The following is a 27,901-nucleotide window of genomic DNA, read 5'->3' on the forward strand; positions in this document are numbered from 1 at the left end:
CTCAACTTTAAACCCTAATAATATTAGCGGTGGGGCAGGGGCACACGTCTAGTCAAAGAAAGAATGTATTTCCAAAGCAGCCTTTGCAAAGGTTAATCTCCGTATGGGCTACAGAAGGGAAAGGGCAGTCAGTGTCCAATGATCCAGCCAAGACCCCCTTCTCGGTTTTTCTCCTGGTTAATAAGCCACCGGGAGAGAGAATTTTTAAACTTAATTTGCTGAAATAGGAATTTACTAACGTATTTAAAAAATTTCCCCAAATTTGAGAATTTTCGGCAAATTAGGTTTATGTCTGAGAACAAAGATCTCTTGCTGCTTCTACTGACACCTTCTACACAAAAGATAAAGGATACCTGAGTATTTGGTAATCTGCAGGGAGAAAATTACAGAATCCCGGAACCAAAGGTGCCCTTAGAGCTCAGAGATCCCCTGAACGCTCAGGGCCACTGCGGCCCCGGAGTTCAATGGCTTTCCCGGGAACACAGGTCTGCCTGACTCTCCGCCCAACCCTCTTTCCCCCAACACCAAAGCTGACGCTGCACCAGGGAAGCAGCGAAGGTCAAAGTCAACACACTGATCTACAGTCCGCCGGCTGTGAGGGTCCTCCTATCCCAGGGAGCTTGAAAATGTGGTTCACGAAATGGGCATTTCTGAACAATTTATTCCAAGGACACAATCCAGCCAAGAGCTGGTTTTGGGGAGGAGTAGTGAGAGACAGAACACGTACAGGAGAAAAAGAGCAGCGGTCAGGAGAGAAGGGAAGAGGGAATGGGGCGGGGGGTGAGGGGGCGTAATAAAAAACAAAGTCTAGAGTGGAAAGACGAGACAGCACAAAGGCAGTGGAGTAGAAAAGTAGGCTTGATTTTTCTAGAACTGCTTCAAAAGGAATCCTGGGGGAGCCCTGCAGGTGGGCGCAGGCGAGGAGACGATACTCAGCTGCTCCCAGCAGGGCGGGGGGTGCTCGAAACTGGAGCCGCGCAGTCGGGGCTCCCCGCCGCACTACTCGCCCCCCTCGGCACTCCTCGTCGTCCCCAGCTCTCCCCACGCGCTCCTCTGACCCCTCCGATCTCCCCGACGCCACCCCGCGCTCCAGGGATCTCCCTGCTCGCCCGCCAGGCCAACCAGCCGGCGAGCCCGGGCGGCCCGGCGCCCTCCCTGCGCGCAGCCCCCAGCGGCGCGTCACTGCGCGGCCGCCACGGCGCGCCGCTCGCCCTCCTCCTCCTCCTCCTCCTCCTCCTCCTCCTCCTCCTCCTCGCCGGCTCTACGCGATCCCGCTCGGGGAGGCGGGGAGGCGGGGAAGCAGCCGGAGCGCGACCGCTGCGGCGGCCACCGTGCAGCCGCGGGTCGGAGGCGCAGTCCCTAGGCCCTGGAGCCCGGCCCGGCCCCTGGGGAGTCGGCGCCGTGCCCCTAGAGCTGCCACGCCGGCCCCTGCCCTGCGCGAAGGGCGCGGAGGTGAGCGGGTCGGGGAAGGGCGCGAGGTGAGGCGGCGGCGGCGGAGCTGAGGGTCGAGATGTAGGCGCCTCATCCGTCCTCTCCGGCGTCCCCATGACCTGGCGGGGTTCCTGATCTCCTGGCACCTCGAGGTGGGACGTGGGAAAGGTGGGGAAAAAAGGTGTCTCTTCCACCGATTCCGCCCCCTACTCCTCTTGGTTTTCCTTGAGCTCCCAGAAAGTCCTGAGATTGGGCCCAGTAGAAAGGAGGCCAGGAGAGACCTCGTCCCAGGTAGAATGTACCCTAAAGGGAAAGGACAGGCGAGTTACCCTAGTCTGCCTGATAGTCTGCCTACCAGTTTGGGTTCCTGCAGCGCATTTCATTGAAGATCTTCTTGCGCTGCTTTGCGAACAGGAAAGTCTTTCCAGTAGTCGTTTTGTTTATTCCCCACTTATGTGACCGTGGTGTGTTTAGGCCATTATGTGTTAGGAAGTAATTGGCCTCTTCTTTCAGTGTCCTAAATTATCTTTGAGCCTGTGTTCAGCTTCAGCCAAAACTTGTTGAAAATTATGCCCTAAAAATCTTGCTCTTAAAATAGAGCAGAGAGATAAAGAGAATTTTTGTCGAGAGACTTCCATTTATTAGCTGCCCTACCACTTGGAGAAGGATTGATGTCAGTTTTTACTCCTCAGGCAGTTCATTTTTGGATGGAAAAACTTGTTCCAGGCCGTGTTAATTATCACTCATCGCTGTGGGTGAAATTGAGAGAAACAATTCGAACTCCAGCTCCTACCCCCACCCTATGAGTGATTAGATTCTAGTCCTGTTAACAGCCCCACTTCTGGGAACCTTTTTAGTTCTCTCCAAACCATCTCCCCTATACACCCCCCCCCCCCCCCCCGCCTCCACCTTTTATTATTTCTTCTCTGGGTAGATCTCCTCCGTTTATTTTTTTTCCCTTATCTAAGGCTATATTTTTTTATTCTACATCTCTCCCTCTGTTGTTTCAAAGCTTAAAAGATATTTACAGAAGAAAAATACCCATCCTACATATTTTGGCAGACATAATTGATATTTAGAGATATTTAGAGACATAATTGGAATGGCTGCAGTTTCTTTATCTTACCTAGTCAGTCTTTTGAGGGGTAGGGAAATGAGACTATCAATAATGATAAATTGAGCTAATTGTGTAGAAAGGAAATGAAAAGCTTTATCCAAGTCACTTTTTACTGTACTGGTGACATGGAAAATGTACTTGTATTGAATGAGCTTAATTATATTTTAATACTGAAGAAGTAGCACAGATGAAGGCAAACAGATTTTTTTCTTCCCCTCGGCTTCAAGCTTTTTTTTTTTTCTTAATTTTTATTGAGTTAATGATAACTTACAATCTTGTGAAATTTCAGTTGTACATTATTGTCTGTCAGTCGTGTTGTAGGTGCACCCCTTCACCCTTTGTGCCCACCCCCCACCCCACCTTTCCCCTGCTTGCCACTAATCTGCTCTCTTTGTCTACATGTTTAAATTCCTCATATGAATAGAGTCATACAGAGATTGTCCTTCTCTATCTGGCTTATTTCACTTAACATAGTTCCCTCAAGGTCCATCCATGTTGTTGCAAATGCGACGATTTTGTTCTTTTTTATGGCCGAGTAGTATTCCATTGTATATATATACCACATCTTCTTTATCCAGTCATCTGTTGACGGGCACTTAGGTTGCTTCCACGTCTTGGCTATTGTAAATAAAGCTGCAATGAACATTGGGGTGCATGGGACTTTTGGAATTGCTGACTTCAAGCTCTTTGGATAGATACCCAGTAGTGGGATAGCTGGGTCATATGGTAGTTCTATTTTTAATTTTTTGAGGAATCTCCATACTGTTTTCCATAGTGGCTGCACCAGTTTGCATTCCCACCAGCAGTGTGTGAGGGTTCCTTTTTCTCCACAACTTCTCCAACATTTGTTACTATTAGTTTTAGATATTTTTGTCATTCTAATTGGTGTAAGGTGATATCTTAGTGTAGTTTTGATTTGCATTTCCCTGATGATCAGTGATGATGAACATCTTTTCATGTGACTATTGGCCATCTGTATATCTTCTTTGGAGAAATGTCTGTTCATGTCTCCTGCCCATTTTTTGATCGGGTTGTTTGATTTTTTTGTTATTGAGTTGTGTGAGTTCTTTATATATTATGGATATTAAGCCTTTGTTGGATGTATGACTTGCAAATATTTTTTCCCAGTTAGTGGTTTGTTTTTTTGTTTCAATCCTGTTTTCAGAAGGCAAACTGATTTTTAAAGAAAGGATCATAAATGAGTTAGAAATGTTAGAAAAGGGGTACACAAAAAACTTGGAAAAGACTAGGCCTGCAGTTTCAATAAAGGACACAATCAATACATCAGGAGATGCATTTATTCTTTCCTTAGCCAGTAACGATGACATTGACATAACTAGGACATTGACAAATCACTCACCGCCTTTGGGCCACATGTCTTGATCAGCAAGAAAAGGGGTCTTACCTAGAGACTTGTTACGTTTCTTTTGGTTCTGACAGTTTGTGATGTCTTCAGTAACAAAGCATATTTATTGCATTCTTATTTACTATGCGCCAGGCATTGTGGAGGTAGTGTTGGACAAGACAGTCATGGTTCTATCCTCAAGGAGCTTATTGTCTGGTAGGGGAAATAGAAACAATTACATAAAATGATTACAGAGGAAACTTAACAAGAGCTCAAAACAAAACAAAACTGGAGTGAGTCATTCTATTGAAGGGACATAACAGCGTGAGCAAAGTTCCAAGATGGGAAAATGATTGGCCTTTTCTACTTCTAGAAAAGCATGCTCTGGCTGGACCTGAAAGGATACTGTGGCTGGACCACAGGGAATAACAGTCAAATGGGATGAGGTTGGAGAGGTGAGCAGGGGCCAGCTCATCCAGTGCCTTTAGGTCATGGTCAGGAAGGTGGCTGTAGTTTTAAGTGCAACAAGAAGCCATTGATTTTAAGGAGGGGAGAGACATCATCTGACTTACATTTTAAGATGATCTTACATACTACGTAGAAAATGACTTGCAAAGGGCAAAGGAGAAAGACCCGTTAGAAGTTTGCAGAATTCACGTGAGAGGTGATAGAGATCTGGATTAAGCTGGTGTCAGTGGAGAGGAATTTAAGAAATATTTCGGAGAACAGACTTGGTCTGTTATGTCAAAAGTGAGGGAAAGCAAGTACTCAAGAATGACTGCTAGCTTTCTGACTTGAGCAATAGGTGGGTAATGGTACCCACCTGAGATGAGGAAATTTGGGTGAATGGGACAGCTCTGGGTGGAAAAAGAATTCTGTTTTGCATTCTGTTAAGTTTGAGATGTCATCGAGGAAGCCATAACCATATACCCTTGGGAGGAGAAAAGGGATGGTCTCCAGGACAGAAGCGGACAGACTGGCCTTTGAGAGGTGAATTTAAAGTGAAACTAATGAGCTCAGTCGTCTGATTTTTCTTCAGCAACCTTCAACTTGATATAGATACAGTGAAAATGGATAGCAGGGTTCTTCCAGGACTGGAGTTTTGCCAAGTAAATGTGTTGGAGAGTAAGAGGGTTGTCCTAGTCCGTTCAAGATGCTATAAGAGAATACCATAGACTGGGTGACTTAAACAGCAGATATTTATTTCTCTGAAGCCTGGGGAGTCCAAGATCAAGGCCCTGGAAGATTCGGTGTCTGGTGGGGCCCCACTTCTTGGTTCCTAGAAGGCTGTCTTCTCGCTGTGCCCTCATGTGGTAGAAGGGGAGAGAGAGCTCTCTGGTGTCTGTTTTATACCGGCATTAATCCCATTCATGAAGGTTCTACCCTCATGACCTAATCACCTTCCACAGGCAGAACCTCCTAATACCTTCACTTTGGGGGGTTAGGATTTCAACATATGAATTTTGAGGGGACACACACATTGAGTTCACAACAAGAGATGAGGATCTTTTTAAGTGAGTGATGATAAATTTACACTGTGGCGTCTAGGATGGGTAAAGCGAAACCAGGAGGAGGTCGATGGAGAGTGAGAAAGTCGTGGGGTCAGTGGATCAAATTTATTCTGCTTTCTAGAATTATCAGTGTGAATCTTTGACTATTGGAACGTTGGAAGATTATTAGAATGCTAGGAGGTAATGCTTGGAGATATCAGGAAGTGAGTCACTGAGGTGGGGTGGAGGCAAAGATTCATTGCCTTTGATGAAAATAAGCGAAGGAAACAAGAGACCATGAGGTTCATCCCCATGAATGATGAGGTACCAGAGGAGGATGACAGCTGGTGGGGCAGAGAAGAAGACTGTGTACATACCGGGGGCCAAAGTCTCCAGTGACCAAGAATAAGCTAGAAATTAGTAGTGACAGCCGTGAGTATGGAGAGAGGGTATTATGAGGCCATGAGCCTCAAAGGAGCTGACTGTTAGCAAGAGAAAGAAGAAGGGCTCAGACTGGCCTTGCAAAGTCAAAGATACACCTACCCCACCTCATGGCCCTGGAAGATTACATTTTATTAATAACCTATCCAACTCAGCAGGTTGTGAATGTCATCAAAATCCCTGAGGACAGCTCTGTCAGAGTTACTATCATCCAGTAATTAATGCCCTAGATGTTTATATGCAAAACAAATTAGGTTCTATTTTTCAAAATTAATATAGCACAACAGCTGCCGTTCAGCCAGAGGAATGTCAAGGAAATCCTTCTAAACTGAAAATATTAGGAGGCCTGTAGCTGACTGCAATCGAATTCTCTTACTTTGAATACATCAAATATTAAATGCATACATCAAGCCAAATGTCCACTCAAGAAAACTGTGACCTTGAAACTTCAAGGAGCCCATGTACTACTTAAGTCACACTTTTAGGCAGAGCTCATAAAGTTGAAATATTAGTGTTAAATATAAGTCACCAATATTACCATTATTATATAGCTTTAAGGCTTGGAAACATAAGAATTTTAGTGTCAGAGAGGACTGCAGGAGTCAAGTACAACCTCTTTGTTTTCCATTATAACAAAGGAAACAGACTCAAAACATGGTGATTTCCAAAGCCTAGTCCTGTCCTTTCTCCTCGATACTACATAAACAAAACTTTCTATAAGTGTCATAGTCTTCTCAATTATTTAGCCTGTATTACGTGTGAATAATAGCAAATGAAAAGATAGAAAGACTTTAGGACCTTGCTAGTCAGAGTGTGGCTCGTGAACCAGGACCATGGGCATCACCTGGAAACTTGGGAGAGATGCAGACTCTTGAGAGCCTCGCTCCAGACATAGAGAATCAGAATGTGCTTTTTAACGGGATCCCAGCTGATCACATTTGCGTTAAAGTTTGGTAGGTGCTATTCTAGAGCGGGTCAGTCCGCCTGGAAACTCATCTGCTCAGGTCAGCAGAACCTATGATGCCTGGAGAACTGAGGATACCATCACTGGAACATTCTGAATTTTGAATATTATCAAAGAACAGGAACAAAATGTGCTGTGTGGTGGGATGACACATTTTAAGGAATGACACTGCCCTTTCCAGAGAATGAAGAGAGGAAATTGCAAAATAGTGAGTGGACCTTCTGATACTGCTCCTGCCTGAGTGGGAGAGGGGAAAGGATTGCACACATATCCTTCGCTGCCTGCGTTCAAGGGCAACTGTTATTCTCTCACTAGCATTATTTTTGATTATTACAAACAACAGTGTAAAAATGAGCATAATCAAGGATCAGAAAGCCACATTGGTTATCTCCACATACCCAAATAAAGTATTGGGTTGAATCCTGTATCTTTTAGAGCTGTTTTCTATCTTGGCTGCATATTAAAACACCTGATGATCCCTAAAAAAATCCTGAAGCCCAGGCTGAACCCCAGACCAATTAAATAAAAATCTGAGTGGAGGGATGGTGCTGACGAGGTATCACTATGTTTTAAAGCTCCGCAGGTCATTCATTCCATGTGCCGGTGGAGCTGAGGACCTCTACTTTAGTTGGTCATTCCCCCTTGTGGGAAGAGGCAGCTTAGGGATTGCAATTCTGCCTCTCTACCTACCCGGGTGGTGGGACCCTCGATTACTCCCATGGCACCAAACAGCAAAACTCGGGTCACACTCTCCTGTGTGTATGAAAGCTGGTGGGGCTTTCAGAACATTGAGGGAGGTAGGATTTTTTTTTAGAGGCGTTACTCTTGGCAGTTTTGTTAAAATTTGAATAATCACAGTTACTGCTGATGGAAATGTTCTAAAATTGGATTGTGGTGATGATTGCATAACTGTAAATTTACTGAAAATCATTACTTTTTTTATTCACTTAAAATGGGTAAATTTTGTATGTAAATTATACCTCAATAAAGTTTTAATTTTTTTAGTTGCTCTGTATGCTTCAACATTCAGGATTTCATCATATTGGTTAGATAGGCTGGAAGCCAGTGCCTGTTTTGTGTCATTGGAGTGTCAGCACCTAGCTTCATGCCTGGTGGCTGGGGCTCAATAAGATATCGGATGGGGATAGATGGGTGGATGGATGGATGAGTATCGTTATGATCTTGGGTTGTGGGCTGATTTCTAAGTTGACCTCAGCCACCAGAGATCCCTAAAGTTCATAGCACCCAGAAGGCATCGGTGCCATTTGTAACCAGTTATATGGTATGGCACTGAAATTAGGGAAATGGGTTTGTGTAGAGGCTAGAATGCCAGGCCTTCATAGAAGATTATTTGCAAGTGAGTTACTACAACACAGAAAAACTTGTATTTGCTAGCCAGTAAACATAGGTATCCTTATCTCAAGGTCTCATCTGCAACGAGGTCATCAAATGGGGAAATTATTTCAGCCATGCTCTGACCTGCTACTGCCAGCTTCATTTTAGACATACTCCAGGTCATGTTAACCTATGAAAGTGATGAAAACCCAAGTATGCACAGGGCACATTGCTCTGCTTGACAAAGCAGGCTACACTTGTGAGGTGGATGGAGGGATGTGTGTACCATTCTTTGTCCTATACATGGAAGAAAAATGGGTGGGGAGGTATTGGAGTGTTGCTGCTTTAATTTGTTGAAGAATACCCTAAATTTTATTAACTGAAGTCTTTGGGAAATAAATTTTTTAATAGAATTTCTAAACCTAAATTTCACCAGACAGCTTTTTTGTTGAAAATCTTTCCAACATGAATTAGACTGCTTTCCTGTCCTAGTAACTGCAACATAATAAACATATGAAGTTTTATTTTGATGATTTAGGACCCAGAGACGTCCTAAAATCATGCCCATATAAAGGTATATATTGAATACATACCAAGCCTAGGAAATAGCTTGGAAATTCCTTGTTATTTTGAATTAGTTTCATTGAAATTTTGGTTATTTGAAGAGTCTGGTAGTCTTGGAGTTAAGCTTTAACTATAATGCTATTATATTTCTTTTCTGAAAATTCTTTGGTTGGTTCTATAAAACATGAACCAAAAAGACCCTCAGACCCAAGTATGAAATATTAATAAATCATTTGCACTTGCAATAGTTTATAGACAGAATTTCAAAGAATAAATCTATATAGTTTTAGTAAAATTGCTATTTTATACTTTTCTGGAAAATGATTTTCAAATCAAGGTGCATACCAATTACCCAAGAATTTCAACTGAGGGAAAGAATTTAATAATCTGAGTTAAGTGGATTTTAATATTCAGATAGTAGTTGGACTGCATTATATTAGGGCAGTTATTCTCAAACTTTATAGAATCAGAATCTAATTCTGAGTATCAGAATCCCCTGAGGGCTTATTAAAACACAGCTTGCTGGGCTCCACCCCAGCAGTTCTGATTTAGGAGATCTGGGCTAAGGCTGAGAATTTACCTTTCTAACAAGTTCCCAGGTAACGCTGATGCTGCTGGTGCAAGGACCACGCTTGGACGACTGGTGCATTAGAAAATCACGTTCTTACTTTTCAAGCAGAATTGCAGCTTTGCTTCTGGCATTTTCTAAAAGGCTTAAGAATGTCTTCTGAAAAATAAAAACCTAAGAAGAGCCACATCTTCCCTCAGAGAAGGTCCTTATCATCATAGATATAAATACACAGTTGGGTTTTATTTATTTGTTTAAATACTGAGAGAATTTAGGGATTATCTTTGTGCAACCCAAAGGTCATGAAAGTGAAAATCACCATTTAGTTACAGAAAACTAGACTGGGATATTTGATAGTTCATCTCCGAATGTCTTCTCCTGAGGATTAAGCAGCCATCTCCAGCTGCAGGGAGCTTGCTCAGGGTACCCTTCTCCCCTCTCCAGAGAGGGTTTCTCTCCAACAGGCTTAAGGAGCACTTTCATGTGGAGAGCTTCCTAATGTCTGCGAACTCAGTGGGCCCCAGACTCACAGATTTTACAGACCAGTAAAATAAAAAGGAAGGAGGGGATCTATATAGGACACCCAACTCAAACAACTGTTATCACTATCCTTCTATGAAAAAATGACATTTTGACCCCAAAAAGTAGGAAAGACATACTCTCAGAGTATAGGACAATTTGTTAAGTTGAATAATTTTATGGCAAACTCCCTACTGTCCCCATATACTTTTCAATTGATGTAGGCCAGTGATAACGTCCTATCTGGAAACTAGTGCTCTAGCACTCTTAAGGTAAGGTCACAGAAAGCCGAATTTAAATTTGGGTCCTTGTGGTTTTTCAGATAGAATGAACCAGTAGTGCACTGTGAACCTGGCTTGAAGAAGTTCTGTGTAATTTAGAGATTATTTTGTAAGTACAATATTATTTATTTGTTTAACATATATATGAAAGAATGACTTGAGATAAGAGAAAACCATGTGATACTTCCTCTCCCTGATTTTCTAGAGGAACTACGCTCTGATCATACAATCTCATTCCATTTTTTTTTTTTAAGATTGGCAACTGAGCTAACAACTGTTGCCAATCTTCTTCTTTTTTTTTCCTTTCTGCATCTTCTCCCCAAATCCCCTCAGTATGTAGTTGTATATTTTAGTTGTGGGTCTTTTTAGTTGTGGCACATGGGACACCTCCACAGCCTGGCTTGACGAGTGGTGCCATGTCCACGCTCAGGATCCGAACCCGCGAAACCCTGGGTCGCCACAGCAGAGTGCAAGAACTTAACCACTCGGCCACAGGGCTGGCCGCTCTCATTCTTAATTGTATGCTGATGTGCAGTTTTTTCTGCTTTTTATTCCAAGTACCTCCTGTCTGTTCCTAGCTAGATGTAGATTCCTTGAGTGTGGGCATCATGCTTCTCTTGTCCTTTATCTCCTATGTGCAAAGCATGTAATGGCCTAGATAAATTCATGCTGGGTCACAGCAGGGTAGATCTGCCTTTAGATTATAGTTGCATCATTCCTTGATTAATTGATTAATGAGATTTTGCTCCAGTGTCTCAGCACCAGATAGTAGTTACCTATAGCTTGTGGAGATGAGTTGCTCTTAGGTCTCTGTATGGATGAGTTCCACAGGATACGGACACACTTCTTGGGTTTTCTTCTCCCCTCCCCTCTAAAAGCAGTACACACCTTCATGGTGTCTACAGCATCCCAAAAAGACAAACGGGTTGCTTTCTAAGGTTCTTCAAGAGTTACACACAACCGATCATTTTTTGGTTTGCAGTATTAATAAATTTAGGTCTTTGGTTGGTTTTAATCCAAAACTTGGAATTATTTCAATATTTTATCTGTTTTCTGTCTAGAATTCCTAAATTTATAGTTTTGGATTTACTTAAAACTGTTCTAAGCTGAGATTCATATTTTAACCATTTAAAGTTAGTACTGCTTTTAGAGAATACAGTTATGGATGACCTTTGGAGATCTAAACAGTTTTAAGATCCCCCTATAATGTTAACACTGCAGTTTTAGAACGAGCAGAGGTTGTGTCACTACAGACTACACTCTCTGAGGCAAATAGGTAAAGTTCTCTGAGCCAGTGTTTCCTCCTCTTAAGATGGGCATGATGTGTACTCCACAGCCATTTGACAAATAATATACATGAAAACATTGTGAACTATGAAATAGCACACAAGCATGTGGTATTATTATATGCTTTAAGCAATACACAAATATTCCATCTCTCAGATCCATTAAAGAGGTTTTTTTCTGTCTCTCATGAATGCTTTTACGTTCTTAAAACTATAAAGTGAAAAGAGTCTCATTTGCTAGGCCAGCTTCTATTTGTAGCCACAGTCATACTATTAAAGGATTCACTTGGAACGTGCCGTTAGAAATACAGTGTGGATTAAGGCCCAAACATGTTAGAGCAGAGTCACCTATTAATATGTATAAATTACATGGTATAATGAGGGGCCCATAGGTGACATTATGTCCTAATGTATTTTTACCTCTTCACATTCTGATTTACAAAAGAGATTTGAACTTGCTCTGTAAAATACAGATAACTGATAAAGTTTTGCTTTTGTTTCATTTTTAGTTTGAAAGGGCCTTGATCATCATGACTGTTAGATTTAAAGATTCTGCACTTCTGTATTTTGGGGGATACTATAATCTCTACTCAGAAGAACTGGGGGGACTGGCATGTAGGAACCTTGGGATCCTGTGTGTGAGTCTAGTAATCCTTGTCACCCTTAGATAACATACATGATTGGGGTAGGTTGGTCATTCGGCTTTGAATTGTTGATTGAAATGAACACTGATTTAATTGCTTCAGTTTCCTGTAATTGCTCCTGATTCCCAAGACACTGGTGGTTTTGTGCTACGCTGGTGCCTCTGACCCTCGCCTGGCCTTCTGGGTGCATGGGATCACTCCAAGAGAAAGCAGATGTTACCACCCCTTCTATCTTGCAAAGTGTGAAATGAAACATGTGTAATACATTAAAAAATAGTGAGTTTTCTCCTTTCCCAGGATCTGGGTTGGACATTAAGATCACTAGGTAATGCTGAGGAGCAATGACACGTGCAAAGAAGAAGGAAGAATAAACTAATATGAGCACAACCATAACTCTTCCAACTTGCCTTCATACCCAAAGAAAAATCTCTTTCTTAAATTGCTTACATGCACCCAAATGACACATGCCTTAGCTAGACTGCCTGGGTTCTAATCTTGGCTCCCCTACTTTCTCTCATATGACCTTGGACAAATTAATTATCTTCTCTATGTGTCAGTTTCCTCATCTGTAAAATGGGCATGACAGTATTAGCACCTATCTCATTGGGTGGTTGTGGGGATTCAATCAGTTAATATGTAAAGCACAACAGAGTTGGCACATAGTATGTGCTATATGAATATTAAGTAATATTATTATTGTCTTTCTAAAGGTTAATTTATTGATGTATTTGTAGTCATTGAATGTGCTCCATTTCTAGGGTAAAAAGTTGAATTTTCCTGGCTCCAGTAATTTCAAATTTCCTTTCGTAAAAACCCAAAAAACATGTTTTTTGAAAGATTCCACTTGTTCCTGTAAAATCTGTTAAATCCTCTGAAGTGATCCACATCTGCTGTTAGCGTGAAAGAAATTGTGCAATGGAGATGGAATGGAAGAGTATTTTTCATTCCGATCCAACAGCAATACTGATTCATGGCAATCTGATTGGTGTTCTTGAGCAAGTTGTTACAAATATGAATATTTCCGATGTTAATCACTTAAAAAATAATTTGACAGATTTTTCCAGGGAGAATAACTGTGTTATATTCTATACAGCCAAGAAATAAAAGGGGAAGCAAAATATTTCCTAAGAATTGTATAATTTAAGGCCATAAACACTTTACTATCCCCTTTTCATAGGGAAGCTGTCTTTCTCAATGATAGGGTACCATATATAGGGTGAATGATACAAATTAATAGTATTTAATTCATCTTTTGCTATATTTTGATACCTATTTTTCTTAAAATATTAAGTGCCAGGGTTCATTTTTTATTAGCTGATTTATCTTACTTGTGTTTAATAATAAAGTCCCTCACTAGCTAATGGGGTGTATAGGATAGTTTATAGGCTCCACCTCAAATGATTCTAGACAGTTTCGGTTTAAATAGTTCTTGTTTTCTATGGTTTTTCTGTCTTCTGTCCTGTGTGCTGTCACGTCTTATTACAGTCCTACCTCCAGTGGCACTTCTGACTTGCTGCCTCTGATCTGCTGAAAAACTGAGTAGTCAGACTTGTTAGAACTGTATTTTTAAAAAAGTGTTAAGTGAAAATGTTGCTCTCTTTCCTTTTGTGCTGTAGTGCCTTGCTGCTCAAAGAGGGGTCTGCAGACCAGCAGCATCGGCATCACCTTATTGGAAATGCAGAATCTTGGGCCTCACTCCATACCTACTGAATCAGAATCTGCGTTTTAACAAGATTCTCAGGTGATTCGTGTGCATATTAAAATTTGAGAAGCCCCACTTTAGCACATCAACTTTGTGACAGTTTGTTTTTCTATTTGGGAATCTTTTTATAGCTTACAAATCGTGTCTTGCTGTTCTAGGTTATAAAGCTTGCCAAAACGTTTTACCTGTAGAAATGAGGGACATTATTATAAATGTCTAGAAATGTATTAATGTTTGGTAATAGGTCATTGATGAACATTTTATTTTCTGTCTCTTAGGATATCCCTGGTGATCTTGGAAGAGTCCATATCATGGAATCGATCTCTATGATGGGAAGCCCTAAGAGCCTTAGCGAAACTTTTTTGCCTAACGGCATAAATGGCATCAAAGATGCAAGGAAGGTCACCGTCGGTGTAATTGGAAGTGGGGATTTTGCTAAATCTCTGACCATTCGACTTATTAGATGTGGCTATCATGTGGTCATAGGAAGCAGAAATCCTAAGTTTGCTTCTGAATTTTTTCCTCATGTAGTAGATGTCACTCATCATGAAGATGCTCTAACAAAAACAAATATAATATTTGTTGCTATACATAGAGAACATTACACCTCCCTGTGGGACCTAAGACATCTACTTGTGGGTAAAATCCTAATTGATGTGAGTAATAACATGAGGATAAACCAATACCCAGAATCCAATGCTGAATATTTGGCTTCATTATTCCCGGATTCCTTGATTGTCAAAGGATTTAATGTTGTCTCAGCTTGGGCACTTCAGTTAGGACCTAAGGATGCCAGCCGGCAGGTATGTATTTTTAAATTTTTTTCTTAGTTATCTGGTGTTTTGTACTTAAATAGTTAAACAAATGTCATATATTTAAAAACCAAATTCTGACACTCTCCAATGATTATAATTTTGAAAACTGTGTCTGAGTACCTGAAAATTCATGTCCTGACCTTATAAGGGCACATTTCTATTCCCAAAATAATGTGGAAAGCTGAGAAAATAACTTGGACTGTCCTGTCATAACCAGCTAATTCAAGAAGAACCACGGTTGGCTGGTGAAGACTGGGACACGTTGCTTGAGTTTCTCCTTGCTTCCTCAAAAACAGAAGACGTCTTTTTTCTTTCCCTCTTTCCCTCCCAACCTTCTTTCCTTTCTTCCTCCTCTTCTTCCTCCCTCGTAACTACTTAGTAACACAGTGTTCCATCTCCGTATGAAATACTGTTTAGTCTGATCCTCAAGAAGAATGCTTTAGAAGTACCTTTTTGCTTTACATAGATTATTCATAGAATTTTAAATAGTACAGTTTGTTTTATTTTAAGTGTAGATTTTAATCTGTGTGAGGAAGGTAGGAGCAGATTGGATTTCTTAGGGTCTTTTTTAGTATGCAAGACTATAGGTTCTATCCGCTTTAAAGCAGTTGGGAAGCTCCATCAATGCCTTTGTGGAATGAGAGTTTTATAAGTAAAGATGGAAAATAGTGCACCTTAAAATCTTTTAAAGGTGTGGTTGTGCATTATAATGAAGCATGATAATAAAATACTTTTATTATTTTTGTCCATAGAGACAGTTGATTAGATGCCTTAGAGAATACATTTCAGTATTGTGTCACTGTATGCTGCATATCAGAGTCATGATAACTATTCACTTTCAAGTGTGTAATTTGGGAGACTAGTAAAAGAATATATACTCTCCAACTTTCCTGGAGGCTATTTCTGAATCCTTTTGTTCTTCTTTCACATATCCACCAAAGTTTAGCAGTGATACAGAACAAACAAATTAGCATAAACCTGAAATTAATCCTTTGCCCATATTTATGATAATTTTAATTCTTTAACAAGAAAAAATATGGAACAGTGATTAAATCCAGTGAGCTACAAAAATAATTTCATTTGTATTTCATAGTCCTCATGCCCTTATTCTGAATGTTTGATTTATACTTGTAGTTTTATTATAAAATTTTGTAATTTATAGGGGTGTTTTCCTAGTGAATTAAAAATAGTTTACTTCACCATTGTCACAACTGTAATAAATTAATTTAGAATGCTTTTCCTTATTTCTTTGACATGTAGGAGTTCTTCCCCACTCCATTTTAGAAGTTCATGAACATTTGTATCATAGCATAGACTTTGTCATTTATCTGGCTAATGTTAGGTAAAGTTAATAATCCAAAGAGCTCTACATTGTCAGCATAATTTAAATAGGTTTAGTATGCAAATATTTCAGCGTGGTCTGTTCCAGAGTCCTTATATAAACATCTTCAGGATATATTTGGAAATTTGTTTTCCCCAAACATGACTCAGAGACTTTATAGCAATATTTTTCTAGCCCTAAGTGAGATGACCACCCATAAATAACAGTGGCTCGCTCCAGCAGTGAATTTGGTGCTCAACAAATATTTGTTGAATTCTCATCTATGTTACTTTATCTAAGATGTTTTGGCAGTTTGAAAGCCCACCCTCACCCCCACCTGTCATGTCGTTAGAGTTCCTGCAGAAGTAATACCTTAGTCTTAGAAAATGGCAGTTGCTTTACTATTTAAATTAACTAAGCCTTATAATACCATTTTTTCCTGCACCAGGTATATTATCACCACATAAAGATGAAAGAATTTTATTGTGACCAATGAAATAATATACCTGAGATTATCCATGGTTTTTCAGAGATACTTGGTGAATTGGTTTCTAAGGCAAAAGATAAATTTTATAAATAGTACAGCATCATGACATAATATAAAGGTTTTAATTGCAAATTCAACTATCCGGAGTTCATGCCCTTCTTCTCTCTTGCTGAATATCTATGAAGGCCAGTGCTTGCAATCACTCTACTGGGCAGAATCACTACAGTCCTGGAACTAAATGTTGTCCACAAAGCCTGAAGCGCCAGCCCCTCCCCACCCCCACCCCTCTAAACCACTTCCCCCCGCCCCCCTCCCCGGAGGGAGTGAGAGAAGAGGACGGGGGAGGGGCATGGCCAGCAGCTCAAGCTCCGCCCAGACCTCTGGAGGGGAGACCCTACCTTGCCGCTGCTGCTGAACCACGTGGTCGAGAAACCTTTCTTTCCTCTTGCCTTCCTTCCCCCAGGACTTCCCAATTCCAGATCCTAGCTAGATTTTTCTGCATTGTATTTTTATGTCATCACAGGTAGCAAAGACTTCTGTTTCTATGACACTGTTTTAACCAATTAATAAATAGATTAATAAATGCTTTATCTCCTTAACTTTTTGCATCACTCAAGGTTATTATAAGTACCTTGAGTGATGCAAATCCATAGAATCCATAGAATGAAATAATGCAAATCCATCATAATCCATAGATTATGTGGAGCATGCAATCCTTACCATTTTTATTAAAAACAATAGTAATGATGAGTCTTTTGTTTTTGCCACAGGTTTATATATGCAGCAACAACATTCAAGCTCGACAACAGGTTATTGAACTTGCTCGTCAGTTGAATTTCATTCCTGTTGACTTGGGATTATTATCGTCAGCTAGGGAGATTGAAAATTTACCCCTGCGACTGTTTACTCTCTGGAGAGGGCCGGTCGTGGTTGCCATAAGCCTGGCCACATTTTTCTTTCTTTATTCCTTTGTCAGAGATGTGATCCATCCATATGCTAGAAACCAGCAGAGTGACTTTTATAAGATTCCTATTGAGATTGTGAATAAAACCTTGCCCATCGTTGCCATTACTCTGCTGTCCCTAGTATACCTAGCAGGTCTCCTGGCAGCTGCTTATCAGCTTTATTATGGCACCAAGTATAGGAGATTTCCACCTTGGCTGGAGACCTGGTTACAGTGTAGAAAACAGCTTGGATTACTCAGTTTTTTCTTCGCTTCCGTCCATGTTGCCTATAGCCTCTGCTTACCAATGAGAAGGTCAGAGAGATACTTGTTTCTCAACATGGCTTATCAGCAGGTATGGAGCATGCTTGTTTATATTATAGTAAAATACTTTATTAGTATAATTTGTAAAATGTAAGATTTAAAATAGTGTAAAATTTTACATACCTTGTAATAGAAATTTTGGTATATTTAGGTAGGGAAAAGAATTGTTCTTTAAACAATGTCTCTGCATAAGAATTATGTGGGTAATTCAAAATCATTTATGGTAAAAGCTGCTACCTTCCCTTTCTTTGCAAAAATAAAAGCAGAGAAATAAAGGGTTGAGTTTCTTTTTTTTTTCCTTTTCCTGTTATGATTGTAATGATTGCTTTCAGCATTGAACAGTTAATTCTTTTAATGTTTTACGATTGGCCATGTTCCACAAAATGATGAGGCAACTCTCAGTAAACATATACAATAATATTAGAACCAGTGAAAATATAAAACACAATGGGAAGTCAAGATCAGGAGACATACACTTACGAGGTTTTTGTTTTCAGAAAGCAGGAAAGATACTAGTTCCTCAGGTGAAGCTTTTCTAGCACAGAGCTCCTGAAGAAAATCTCAGGGAGAGCTTCGTGGAAGGAGCTTGATGATGGAGTAGACTGATTTTCTTCAGTGATTCCCATTCAGCAAATGTAATAGAAAGGGTTTCATTGAAGCTATTTGATGTAGCATTTCTCAGTGAAAGCCAAAGACACTGCACCAAAACAAATGTGTAAAAGCTTTTGCATTTTATAAGGAACTGAGGCATCATGATCCAGTATGTGGCATCTAGTACTTATGCCTGTTTCAACAATTTCAACCTAAAATAATCTGAAAAAAAATTAATACATTCATGTTCTTTAAGCCATTCTCTCTAAAAATCCACTGCTCTTAACTGACTCCTGAGGCCTTGATATCTGCTCAGTGCCATCGCTGGTTCAAGCCGATTGTTCCGATCTCACCTCTTCAGTGAGGCCTACGTTGGATACCATTTTAAGTTCTGCCACCTGCTTCTGACTCGGCCTCAGTACTCCCAGTGCCTCTCACTCTGCTCTACTGCTTTCTCTTTTTTCAGTAGCATTTACCACCTTCCAACACACTTTGTTTTCCTCGTTTATTATATTTACTGTTGTCTGCCTTCTCTCATCAGAATGTAGGTTCATGAAAGGAGGGATCTCTGTCTGTTTCGTTCACTGATATATGCCTAATGCCTAGAACTGTGCCTGGCACATAGTAGACACTCACAAAGCATATTTGTGGGATGAATGAATGAACTGGGAGGGCAGGTAGATCCAGTTTGTAATCTCTGGGTAGACTGAAGTATGTTGTTATTCTGTATTGTTGCATGGGCATCAAATGAGATACTAAGAGCCTTTTTCCAGAGGAGCTTTGTGGCTTTTGACAGGATGTTGGTATTGCTCCAGAGACCTAATGGCTAAGAACTAGCTTTCCCTTTTTTTAATTTCAAGTATGTTTGGTAAACTGAAACTGGACAGAGTTAAGCTGGTATTAAGTTAGAATCTGTTTTACATGAATAGATACTTACTTAAACGTTTAGCCCAAGGAGTCCAACCCTTGATTTATACTCTAATTATATTGTTTTTGTGTAAATAGATAATTCTAAAAGTAGTCCCTACACAGAATACCACACATTCAGAGTTAATCAAGTCTGCCTTGATTCTATACACATTTTCAACATAAGGGAAAGACATTTGGAAAGGAACTTTATAGGGATGAGGCACTTGGACAGTTGGAAAAGTATATTAATGAAGCAATTCAAGTGGGTAAATATCTGCATTTGGTAGGGCTTTATCCTCAGGGAAATCTCAGTGTTCCGGGGAAAAGAAGATAAGAAGAAAGAGATAAATCCAACATATAAATATTCTTCATGTGAGAGGAAGATACCGATGTAGACTAGAAATTCCCTTCCTGGATTCTAAGTTGAACTAAGGTCAGAATGTACATTCAACCAAGTGTCAACAAAAAATATCTAGAATACAAGAATTTAGTTAGGAAAGCTTTATTGCTCATACAGTTGCAAACCAGGGAGACATGACCTTCAGCAAACCAAAAGTATGTTGTGGGAGAACAAAAAAAGGGGACTGCCTTTATCCAAAAAGTTCCCACCCAGGTTCCCACTCAGGTCCACTTATGCAAATGAAGGATGCAAGCCAGCTTTGTCCTGATTGGTTGGGGCAGGTCCCAGTTTTATTGGTTAGCTCCAGGTGGCTGTTAGGGGCTTTTGCATAATCAGGAACTTCGGCAGAATCAAAGCTTAAAAGTGCTTGGGTTTTTTTGGGGGGGAACAGAGTATGTGACTGCCTCCTGGTCCTGTCATGGCCACTTGACTCCATTTTGGTTTTAGGTCTTGGTTAGCCACACAGAGTCCATATGGTTCTCAGGGGTCTTTTTGATTTTATTTTATTCCACACAAGTTTAAACCAACTTGTAAAAGTACCTCAAAACTAAGTCTAACTGCCAACACTTCTTTGGTGTTATCCTGGAACCAACTGCTGGGCATTTCATGGCGTCGGGACTCCAGAGTCCCTGTAACCAGGATGTATTATAAATGGAATGACACGTTTACCCAGTCTTCTCACATGTATGCAAGAAAGGAGAAAAAAATGTTCGTCCTCTTTTTGATTAACTCTCCCTTCTCTTTCCCCCACACCTAAAATAATACCATCCAATAATAGGTTCTCCATAACAGTTTGTTAAATTGAACTAATACAACTTAAATATGCCCATTTAAGACATATTCTTAGTCCAGGACTGAACTCTGTGCTGAATCAGTTAATGTTCTACCAAATAAAGGAAATTCATGTTTGCTTTCTTGTTAGGTTCATGCAAATATTGAAAACTCTTGGAATGAAGAAGAAGTTTGGAGAATTGAAATGTATATCTCCTTTGGCATAATGAGTCTTGGCTTACTCTCCCTCCTGGCAGTCACCTCCATCCCTTCAGTGAGCAATGCTTTAAACTGGAGAGAATTCAGTTTTATTCAAGTATGTGGGGTTTTGTTTGGTGAGAGATTGTGTGGCACAGAATTTAAGTGTTAGGTACAGTTTAGTTTCAGTATGCTTCTTATAAGGGCGCCTTTGGGGCTATGTTTAGGCATCTAGCTCAGTGAACACACATTGCTGGAGGCCACGTTGGACTGACCATTCTGGTTTAGTACGTGAAAGACCAGCAGAGGATCCTACTGGAAGGCATTGATAGCTCTGCCTACTACGTTATGGATAAAAGTTATTTTAAAAAGAAAAAGAATGAAAGCAGGGGATGGGTGAATTTAGATCAAGTTTAATGCCAAAAGTCAATTTATAAGTAGCCAGATGAATGAAGATTTTATATTTTGAGTCATTTTGATCTCTCCAGAAAAATCTCATTAAATTTAAGTGGCGAGAAGGTCAGTCTGAATATTTTAAAAGAAATGTGTGTGTGTACAAACACAAGCACAAGCAGTGGCAAACTAGGTACTAGCTTAATGGATTATGACAAGCAACTAGCCTTACGAGTCTTGTTAGTATATGTATTTTGTATATCAGTTGTATACATATGCTTATGAGTGTCTATAAAGGGGTTTCAAAACAGCATTGTGTACTTGAATAAGTTAAACATTCACCTTCTCCAGTAGTAGCTGTATATTATATATATATATAAAATAAATTTGCAAACTTTAAAAATATATAACTCAAACTTAGACCCTACCTATATTATCACAAAATCAGTATTAGTTATATCCAAATGTTTTATAACCGAGTAGGTGGATGAGTGTTGGTTGGTACACTAAATTTGGGGTTGGTTTGTTTTTTGCCTATTTGCTTGACCCTTTTTTTAAGTCATCTAAAAGTCTCATTCAAATTAAGGGCATATCCCTTGTCTAAATTCACTTTTCTCTTTTGAAGGAAAGAAATGTGAAAACTTCCCCAACAGCTGTTTAATCACACCTGAAAAGAAATAAAAAACCCTCTGATAAAAGATGCTAGACAGGTGAAAATTATCATTATAAATTTAGATGAGTAATTGCAAACAAAACAATTTTCTGCTAGAGAGTTGATCCTTTCCCAGTGAAGTTAGACATTACACCATCACACTGATGTACGAATACATTTTATGTAACATAGACCATTTCTCAAAGTAAGCAACGGAACATAATAATTTAGTGAACTTGGAATGCTGACCTTTTAGATTTTAACCTATAAACTACTTAACTGAAGTACTCTTGATAATTTCATTTAATATGGTCAATAAAGTTACATGTTTGAAATGCTATTTATATTACATATTAATACTATAAGATTTTTCATATTTACTGTCAATTAGTATATGTGTGTGTGCGTACCCATGAGAATGCTCTTCAGCATTTAATTTTATTATATATGTATGTGTGTACATGCATATACTTTTTTTTGCGGGGGTGAGGAAGATTGGTTCTGAGCTAACATCTGTTGCCAATCTTCCTCTTTTTGCTTGAGGAAGATTGTTGTTGAGCTAACATCTCTGCCAGTCTTCCTCCATTTTGTATGTGGGATGCTGCCACAACGTGGCTCTGTGCCCAGGATCCGAACCCACGAACCCTGGGCCACTGAAGCAGAGCATGCAAACTTAACTGCTACGCCATTGGGCTGGCCTTGGCATATTTTTTTACTATACACAACTGATGGGAATGTGGATAAGCTTTATAAAGAAGTTTTGCAGTTTTAACAAACCCTTAAGGAAAAGCCAGGTGTTTTGAACAATAATACCACTATTAGAAATCAGTTCTAAGGAAATAATTCAAAGTATAGGAAAGGGCTTAAAGTGACGTTAGTTATAGTTGGGGAAAGTTGGAAACAGAGTAAATGATTTTAAAAAAAGGAGTGGTTAAGTAAATTAGAGCACATACATTTAACAGAATATTATACAGCATTTAAGTCATGTTTTCATATTTAATGACATGAGGAAAAGTTTCTTGATATAATAAAATAATCAGAATATTAGACTATATGTAATTTTGCCTTATTTGTGTCAAGTACAGTGTGCATATAAATATATAAATAAATATATATGAAAATATTAAAATTGTTTAGTTCAGTAGAGAACAAAGAGTAGCTCAATAATTTAAGACAAAATAGTTTTATCAAAATACAAACAAAATATGGTATAGCTGGATGAGTTAATTTATGAGTTTGAATAATTTGTTTCTTACTCTTTGTTCCTTTTTCTTCCACCCCTACCCCAAGTCTACGCTTGGATATGTTGCTCTACTCATAAGTACTTTCCATGTTTTAATTTATGGATGGAAACGAGCTTTTGAAGAAGAGTACTACAGGTTTTATACACCACCAAACTTTGTTCTTGCTCTTGTTTTGCCCTCAATTGTAATTCTGGGTAAGATCATTTTACTCCTTCCATGTATAAGCCGAAAGCTAAAGAGAATTAAAAAAGGCTGGGAAAAGAGCCAATTTCTGGAAGAAAGTATTGGAGGAGCAGTTCCTCATCTCTCACCAGAGCGGGTTACAGTGATGTGATGATAAATGGTGCTCGCTGATGCCACATAAAGTTCTGCTCATGCCGTTATTTTTATGACTTCCTTTACGTTCAGTTGCAAGTGCACTGTCAAGTTGCTGTGGGCTGAAACCTGTTCGATGAGATCTCAACCAAATTAGTGGTAGAATTTTCTTCATACTAGTTTTCACAAATGTCATATTTTGCCAATATGAATTTTTATAGTCAATTTATTGTTGAAATTAGGTATGTTTTGTTTTGTACAAGTGTAACACTATTGTTATTTTAACAAACTATATTCCATAATCAGGCAAAATTATTTAGTTAATAATATAGATAAAATATAATGTTAAAAATACTTTGCAAACCAGCAGAGGTTTTAATATAATTCAATGAATATATGTTTTGTTCTGTAGCTTAAATAAGGTTTTAATTATTATCTAGCTTAAATAAAAATGCATAATCATACATTATTTTTAAGAAAGGACACATTACATTGACATCTATGTACGGGTCATGGTAACATTCCTATATTTCTCTCCTGAGATAGAGTTTGAAGAATGTAATTAATTGTATGAACCAATGTGATTTGTGAACAATCACAAATTAAAAAGACAAATTGAACCTGAAATTATACTTAAAATGCATTGGAGACAATACAAACTGAAAATGTGTACCTCATGAAAGATTTTGTTCTTTATCTTGTTAACAGAGCAGTTTCATTTGCATATGAATATGTCAATCAGGGAGAAGACAGTAATATTTGGCCTCCAAGACTGATTTTTCTAATATAGTACCAATCCTGGGAATCTTATAATTGTTTCTAGTTAGAGGGAAAGTGTTAAGTTTACACACAAGTACTTGTTTGTCAACTGCTCTGTGATGTTGCCCCTTCGCCCGTTACCGCTCTGTATGGTATAGGATTTTACTGCTGCTCATCGAGGGATTATAACATGCCAGGCACTGTTCTAAGCACTTTACTTGTATTGTCCCATTTAATATGTACTGACAGCAGCCCCATGCCAGGGGTGGTTATTATCCTCATTTTACATATGAGCAAATAGAAGGATAAAAAAGTTAAGTAATTTCTCCAAGGTCACACAGTTAGTAAGTTCCAAGCCAGCATTCTAGGCAGTCATATTTCAGAGGCTGTGGTTTTAAGCACTAGCCTATATGGCACCTGCTCCATCCCCATGCATCACATTCATGATGCCAGTCTAGATGCTTCCTCTTTTGTGTAAAGGCTTTGACATTCTTTAGAGTGGGTTGTGGGTATCCAAAGATATAGGGAAATATTACAATCATAAATTTATTATTGCTTGTGAGATAATCCACAGTTTGTTACCCTGGGGGAGGCTCTTGCCTGGAGACCCATGGCGGTCCATAAGCCTCTCTTTGCAGTGAGGGACTCCATCAGAGATAGGACCATAGCAGTTTTAATGAATGGCTGAGGTCCTCCAGAATCTTAAAAAGTCTCTGTAGAGTTGATCATCACTTTTTCTCTTCCTGAGAAGTCCTCTCGCCTGCTCAGTCATCCATTAGAGAGCAGTTTGCAGTCATAAACAATTGTAGGATAAGTGGTTAGTTATAAATCAGTTCTAGAGACGTATAATTATACAACTTATTCATAAAATTTTTCAGTGCTGACATTCCACATTAAAATTTCATTTCATTCATTTCTAACTTTGGTTAGAATGCCCTACATTTTTTTCCATTTGCTCTTTCCTTATTAAAATAGGAAGTTGCAGACAAGATACAATTATATGCATTCCTCTTCCAAAAATTTTAACATGTCTAAACTTACCCACTGAAGTACTACTGAATCCAGCTGCCACCAATAAAAGGACGTTTACTAAGTGGAGGCTCGATTTCCCACCAATGGCCCTTTCCCTGCCGCATCCTGTCAGTTTGGTAAATCACCCATGATTCTCTGATGTTCTCTTCTTGGTGAATTTTAATATCTTGAACTTTTAAAATTGAGCTCTCCATTTTCTTTGTTTTAATTATATTCTTCCCCTCTTGATAATTACTTGTCAGATCTTATAAGAATTCAGTTGAGTGATAATTTTGAAGGGTAAACACCTATAAACCATTGTAGTGGATTAGTGAAATTAACAGCATATTTTCAATGTTTTCTTGTTCCTTCTCTCTTAAGACCATGCTTTGTCCATTTAATGTGAAAATACAATGAAATATTTTTAAAACTTAAATGACTATTGAAGTATATTGTTCCATGTATATATTAAGTAGCCAATAATATAAATAAAATTATCACTACAGATAAATGGGGCCTTTGAAAATATAAAAAACAAAATTTATGAAAATGGATGTAAGATGTAAGTGCTGTTTCAAATGGTAATATCTCCTTTTCAGTACTACAAAGATGAAATAATTTTGAAGTTCTAGAATAAAAGCGTAATATATTCATTATAATTCTAAATGTTTAAAAACCTTTCAAAAATGCAAAAATATTAGTTGACTTTTAATTGCTTTATTTTACTATTTCCTACTTGATTATTTTTCTTAATCATTATTTCTCATAATTTCTTTTTTTAAATCATTACTCTGGCCTCAGAAATAGGACTGAGTTCTGCTCTTGGTAGATGTAAGAAAGTGGTGGGAACTTTAAAGTAGCGAAGGTTTGTTTCTTAATCTGTATTTTGAGAAGTGCCCCTGAGAAAATTATAAGAATGTAGAAAATATACCCAGTCTTAATCCTATGCAAAAAAATCAAGTAATTTTCTCCTAAGAGAAAAATAATCATGGAGTGAATCATGCTATTTAGCTTTTGCATGCAGACTTCATGTCTCCTCTATTAAGAATGTTTAAAATCATGTCTAAATAAGAATATATTCATGCTAACGTATATTTTTCAAAGCATATATGGAAATTTAGCCTAGATTGTCTCCATGTAGAGATTTTTATTTAAATTTAAAGTATGAATAAATTATATTTATAGGCATTTATCAGAGATAATTATTTTGTGTGCTATACTGGGGATTGGCTAATGAGCTCCAGTATTAAACTATCTGATTAATTTCTTAAAAATTAGCCTAATCTTGACTTGATTAAGGAATTTTACTTTCAAAATTAATTTGATAATAGTAATTAAGCATAGTAATTTATGAATATACTTACAGTCCAGTTATCAAAATTGTATAAAAGGGCTTCAAGAATCTATCATATCCAATTTTTGTATCATTTCTTGTGTAATATAATAAAACTTTAATTCTTTTCAGTTGCCTTTTGCCATTAAACTATTTCATAATAAATTCTATACAGTTTTCCTCCAAAAAAGAGGTTTATTTGTGAAATTTAAGGTTTCTCATGTGATATTTTAAATGTAGAACCATAAACATAATTCATAAGTATTTCTTTCAGAATACTATGAATGTTCATAGTATTCTGAACCTGTGTCAGTATATAAAATCTGTTTTGAAATAAGTATTTAAACAGTCTAAAATGTCATGTTGAAATTGTTTTGTAAATTCAACATTTAAAGCAATGCTATAAATAGTATAACACACCTCAGTCCAGTGTTAAGATTTATATTTATGATGTGTCATCATGAAAATGAGATGCTCCACCCCCAATTGTTCATAAGTCAATAAAACAACTTCTGGTATATATTCAGAATATGTAATTGCTCTAAATGAAACTGTAATCTAATAGAAATACAATCTGTTCATACCTTTGAAGAGTGAATTTTACAGGAATGAATAATTTTTTTAATCTAAGAAAATTAAAAACTAAGTTCTAATATTCAGAGATTCTGTCCATATGATAGCAAAAAATGTTTAGTTCTGCCTAACACATGCACATAGTGAGTTTTTTTAACTTTCCAAATGATTGGATTTCCATTGTGCAGTCATCCATAATTAGGGCAGACTATATGGATTCTCCCAGTGGCTAGATGGGCTAAATTAAATCATCACAGCAGGTGCTTTTGTATGATTTCCAAATTGTCAACTTCAAGGAAATGTTCTCTTAAGATTTTCTTTAAAGGTCTTTCATAGCTTTGCAGATATCCAGCCTGAACTGGTACTAGAAGTTGTCTCCCAATGTCTAGTTACCCTTCTTGTTTAAAAGCTGCTGCCCATCACATTACTCAACTGCCCTTCCAGCTGGGTGTTCCCATGTGCCTGAGTGTTGGCCAGTGAGATATAGGAAGATGTATGAGTGACTTCTTGGAAGTCTCTTCAAAGAAAAGTGGCATGTGTTCTTTATCTTATTTCTCCATCTTGCTGCTGGAATTGTAGCTCCAACAGGAACCCTGGCAAATATCCAGGAGGACCAAGGCTACATGATAAGGAAGGCATGTTGGAGACTAAAAAGATCTTGATTACTTCATTACTTTGACTGCCTTTTCCTTTATTTAAGCCATTGTAAATTTGGGTTTCTTTATAGGAAGTCAAAACTAATCCATTCTGGCCTTCAATTCTTTGTCATGATATTAACACTGTTTGAATAAACTAGATTGCAATAATTCTTACCTTTAAAAGTTTTTAAAGGATAATGTACAATTCACATTAGAATTGATTTTCCATTGTTAATTATACTCATTTTCTTGCCTCGGTCTTTCATTAGATATTTTGTATCTGCTTGGAAAATATTGTCTTCTTTGTAACCCTGTAATAGATATTTGCTAAAACTCTGTAATCTCCTAAATATCACTGTCAAATTACATGCTGTTTTTATATCATTCTCATAGATCTGCCTTATAAACATCTAAATAAAAAAGTACTGTTTAATGTTTGTTAACTTCTTTTTTAAAACGTCATACACAAACGGATTTTCCTATTGAATAATAATTCCAGTATTTGATGAAGACCATCCAGTATTTTTCTGACTATTT

The 27,901-nt window shown here is 38.4% G+C and overlaps 1 protein-coding gene across 4 annotated transcripts; it reads left to right on the forward strand.

Moving 5' to 3' along the window:
* Positions 1-860: 860 nt before the first annotated feature.
* Positions 861-27,797, forward strand: STEAP2 (STEAP2 metalloreductase). Of its 4 annotated transcripts, XM_005609200.4 has the most exons (7): positions 966-1,452; positions 10,097-10,164; positions 13,602-13,726; positions 13,966-14,490; positions 17,081-17,608; positions 20,400-20,564; positions 22,782-27,797. In XM_005609200.4, the coding sequence occupies exons 4-7, from the start codon at positions 13,999-14,001 to the stop codon at positions 23,067-23,069; spliced, it is 1,473 nt and encodes a 490-aa protein (XP_005609257.1). In that variant the 5' UTR covers positions 966-1,452; positions 10,097-10,164; positions 13,602-13,726; positions 13,966-13,998; the 3' UTR covers positions 23,070-27,797. The 4 variants fall into 4 exon arrangements, with proteins under 4 accessions (XP_023494916.1, XP_001490082.1, XP_005609257.1 ...); XM_023639148.2 differs by lacking the exon at positions 10,097-10,164 and having other exon boundaries at positions 861-1,599; XM_001490032.7 differs by lacking the exon at positions 10,097-10,164 and having other exon boundaries at positions 925-1,452.
* The last annotated feature ends 104 nt before the right edge of the window (positions 27,798-27,901 follow it).

This window comes from Equus caballus, chromosome 4, assembly GCF_041296265.1.
Source record: "Equus caballus isolate H_3958 breed thoroughbred chromosome 4, TB-T2T, whole genome shotgun sequence".
Taxonomy (NCBI): domain Eukaryota; kingdom Metazoa; phylum Chordata; class Mammalia; order Perissodactyla; family Equidae; genus Equus; species Equus caballus.

What these genes read in the sequence shown, in the direction of transcription:
- STEAP2 (XM_023639148.2), top strand. Translation starts at nt 13,999, where the DNA reads ATGGAATCGATCTCTATGATGGGAAGCCCTAAGAGCCTTAGCGAAACT. An exon ending in CTAAGGATGCCAGCCGGCAG is followed by an intron (nt 14,491 to 17,080) that starts GTATGTATTTTT and finishes TTTTTGCCACAG; the next exon opens with GTTTATATATGCAGCAACAA. An exon ending in GAGAATTCAGTTTTATTCAA is followed by an intron (nt 20,565 to 22,781) that starts GTATGTGGGGTT and finishes CCCTACCCCAAG; the next exon opens with TCTACGCTTGGATATGTTGC.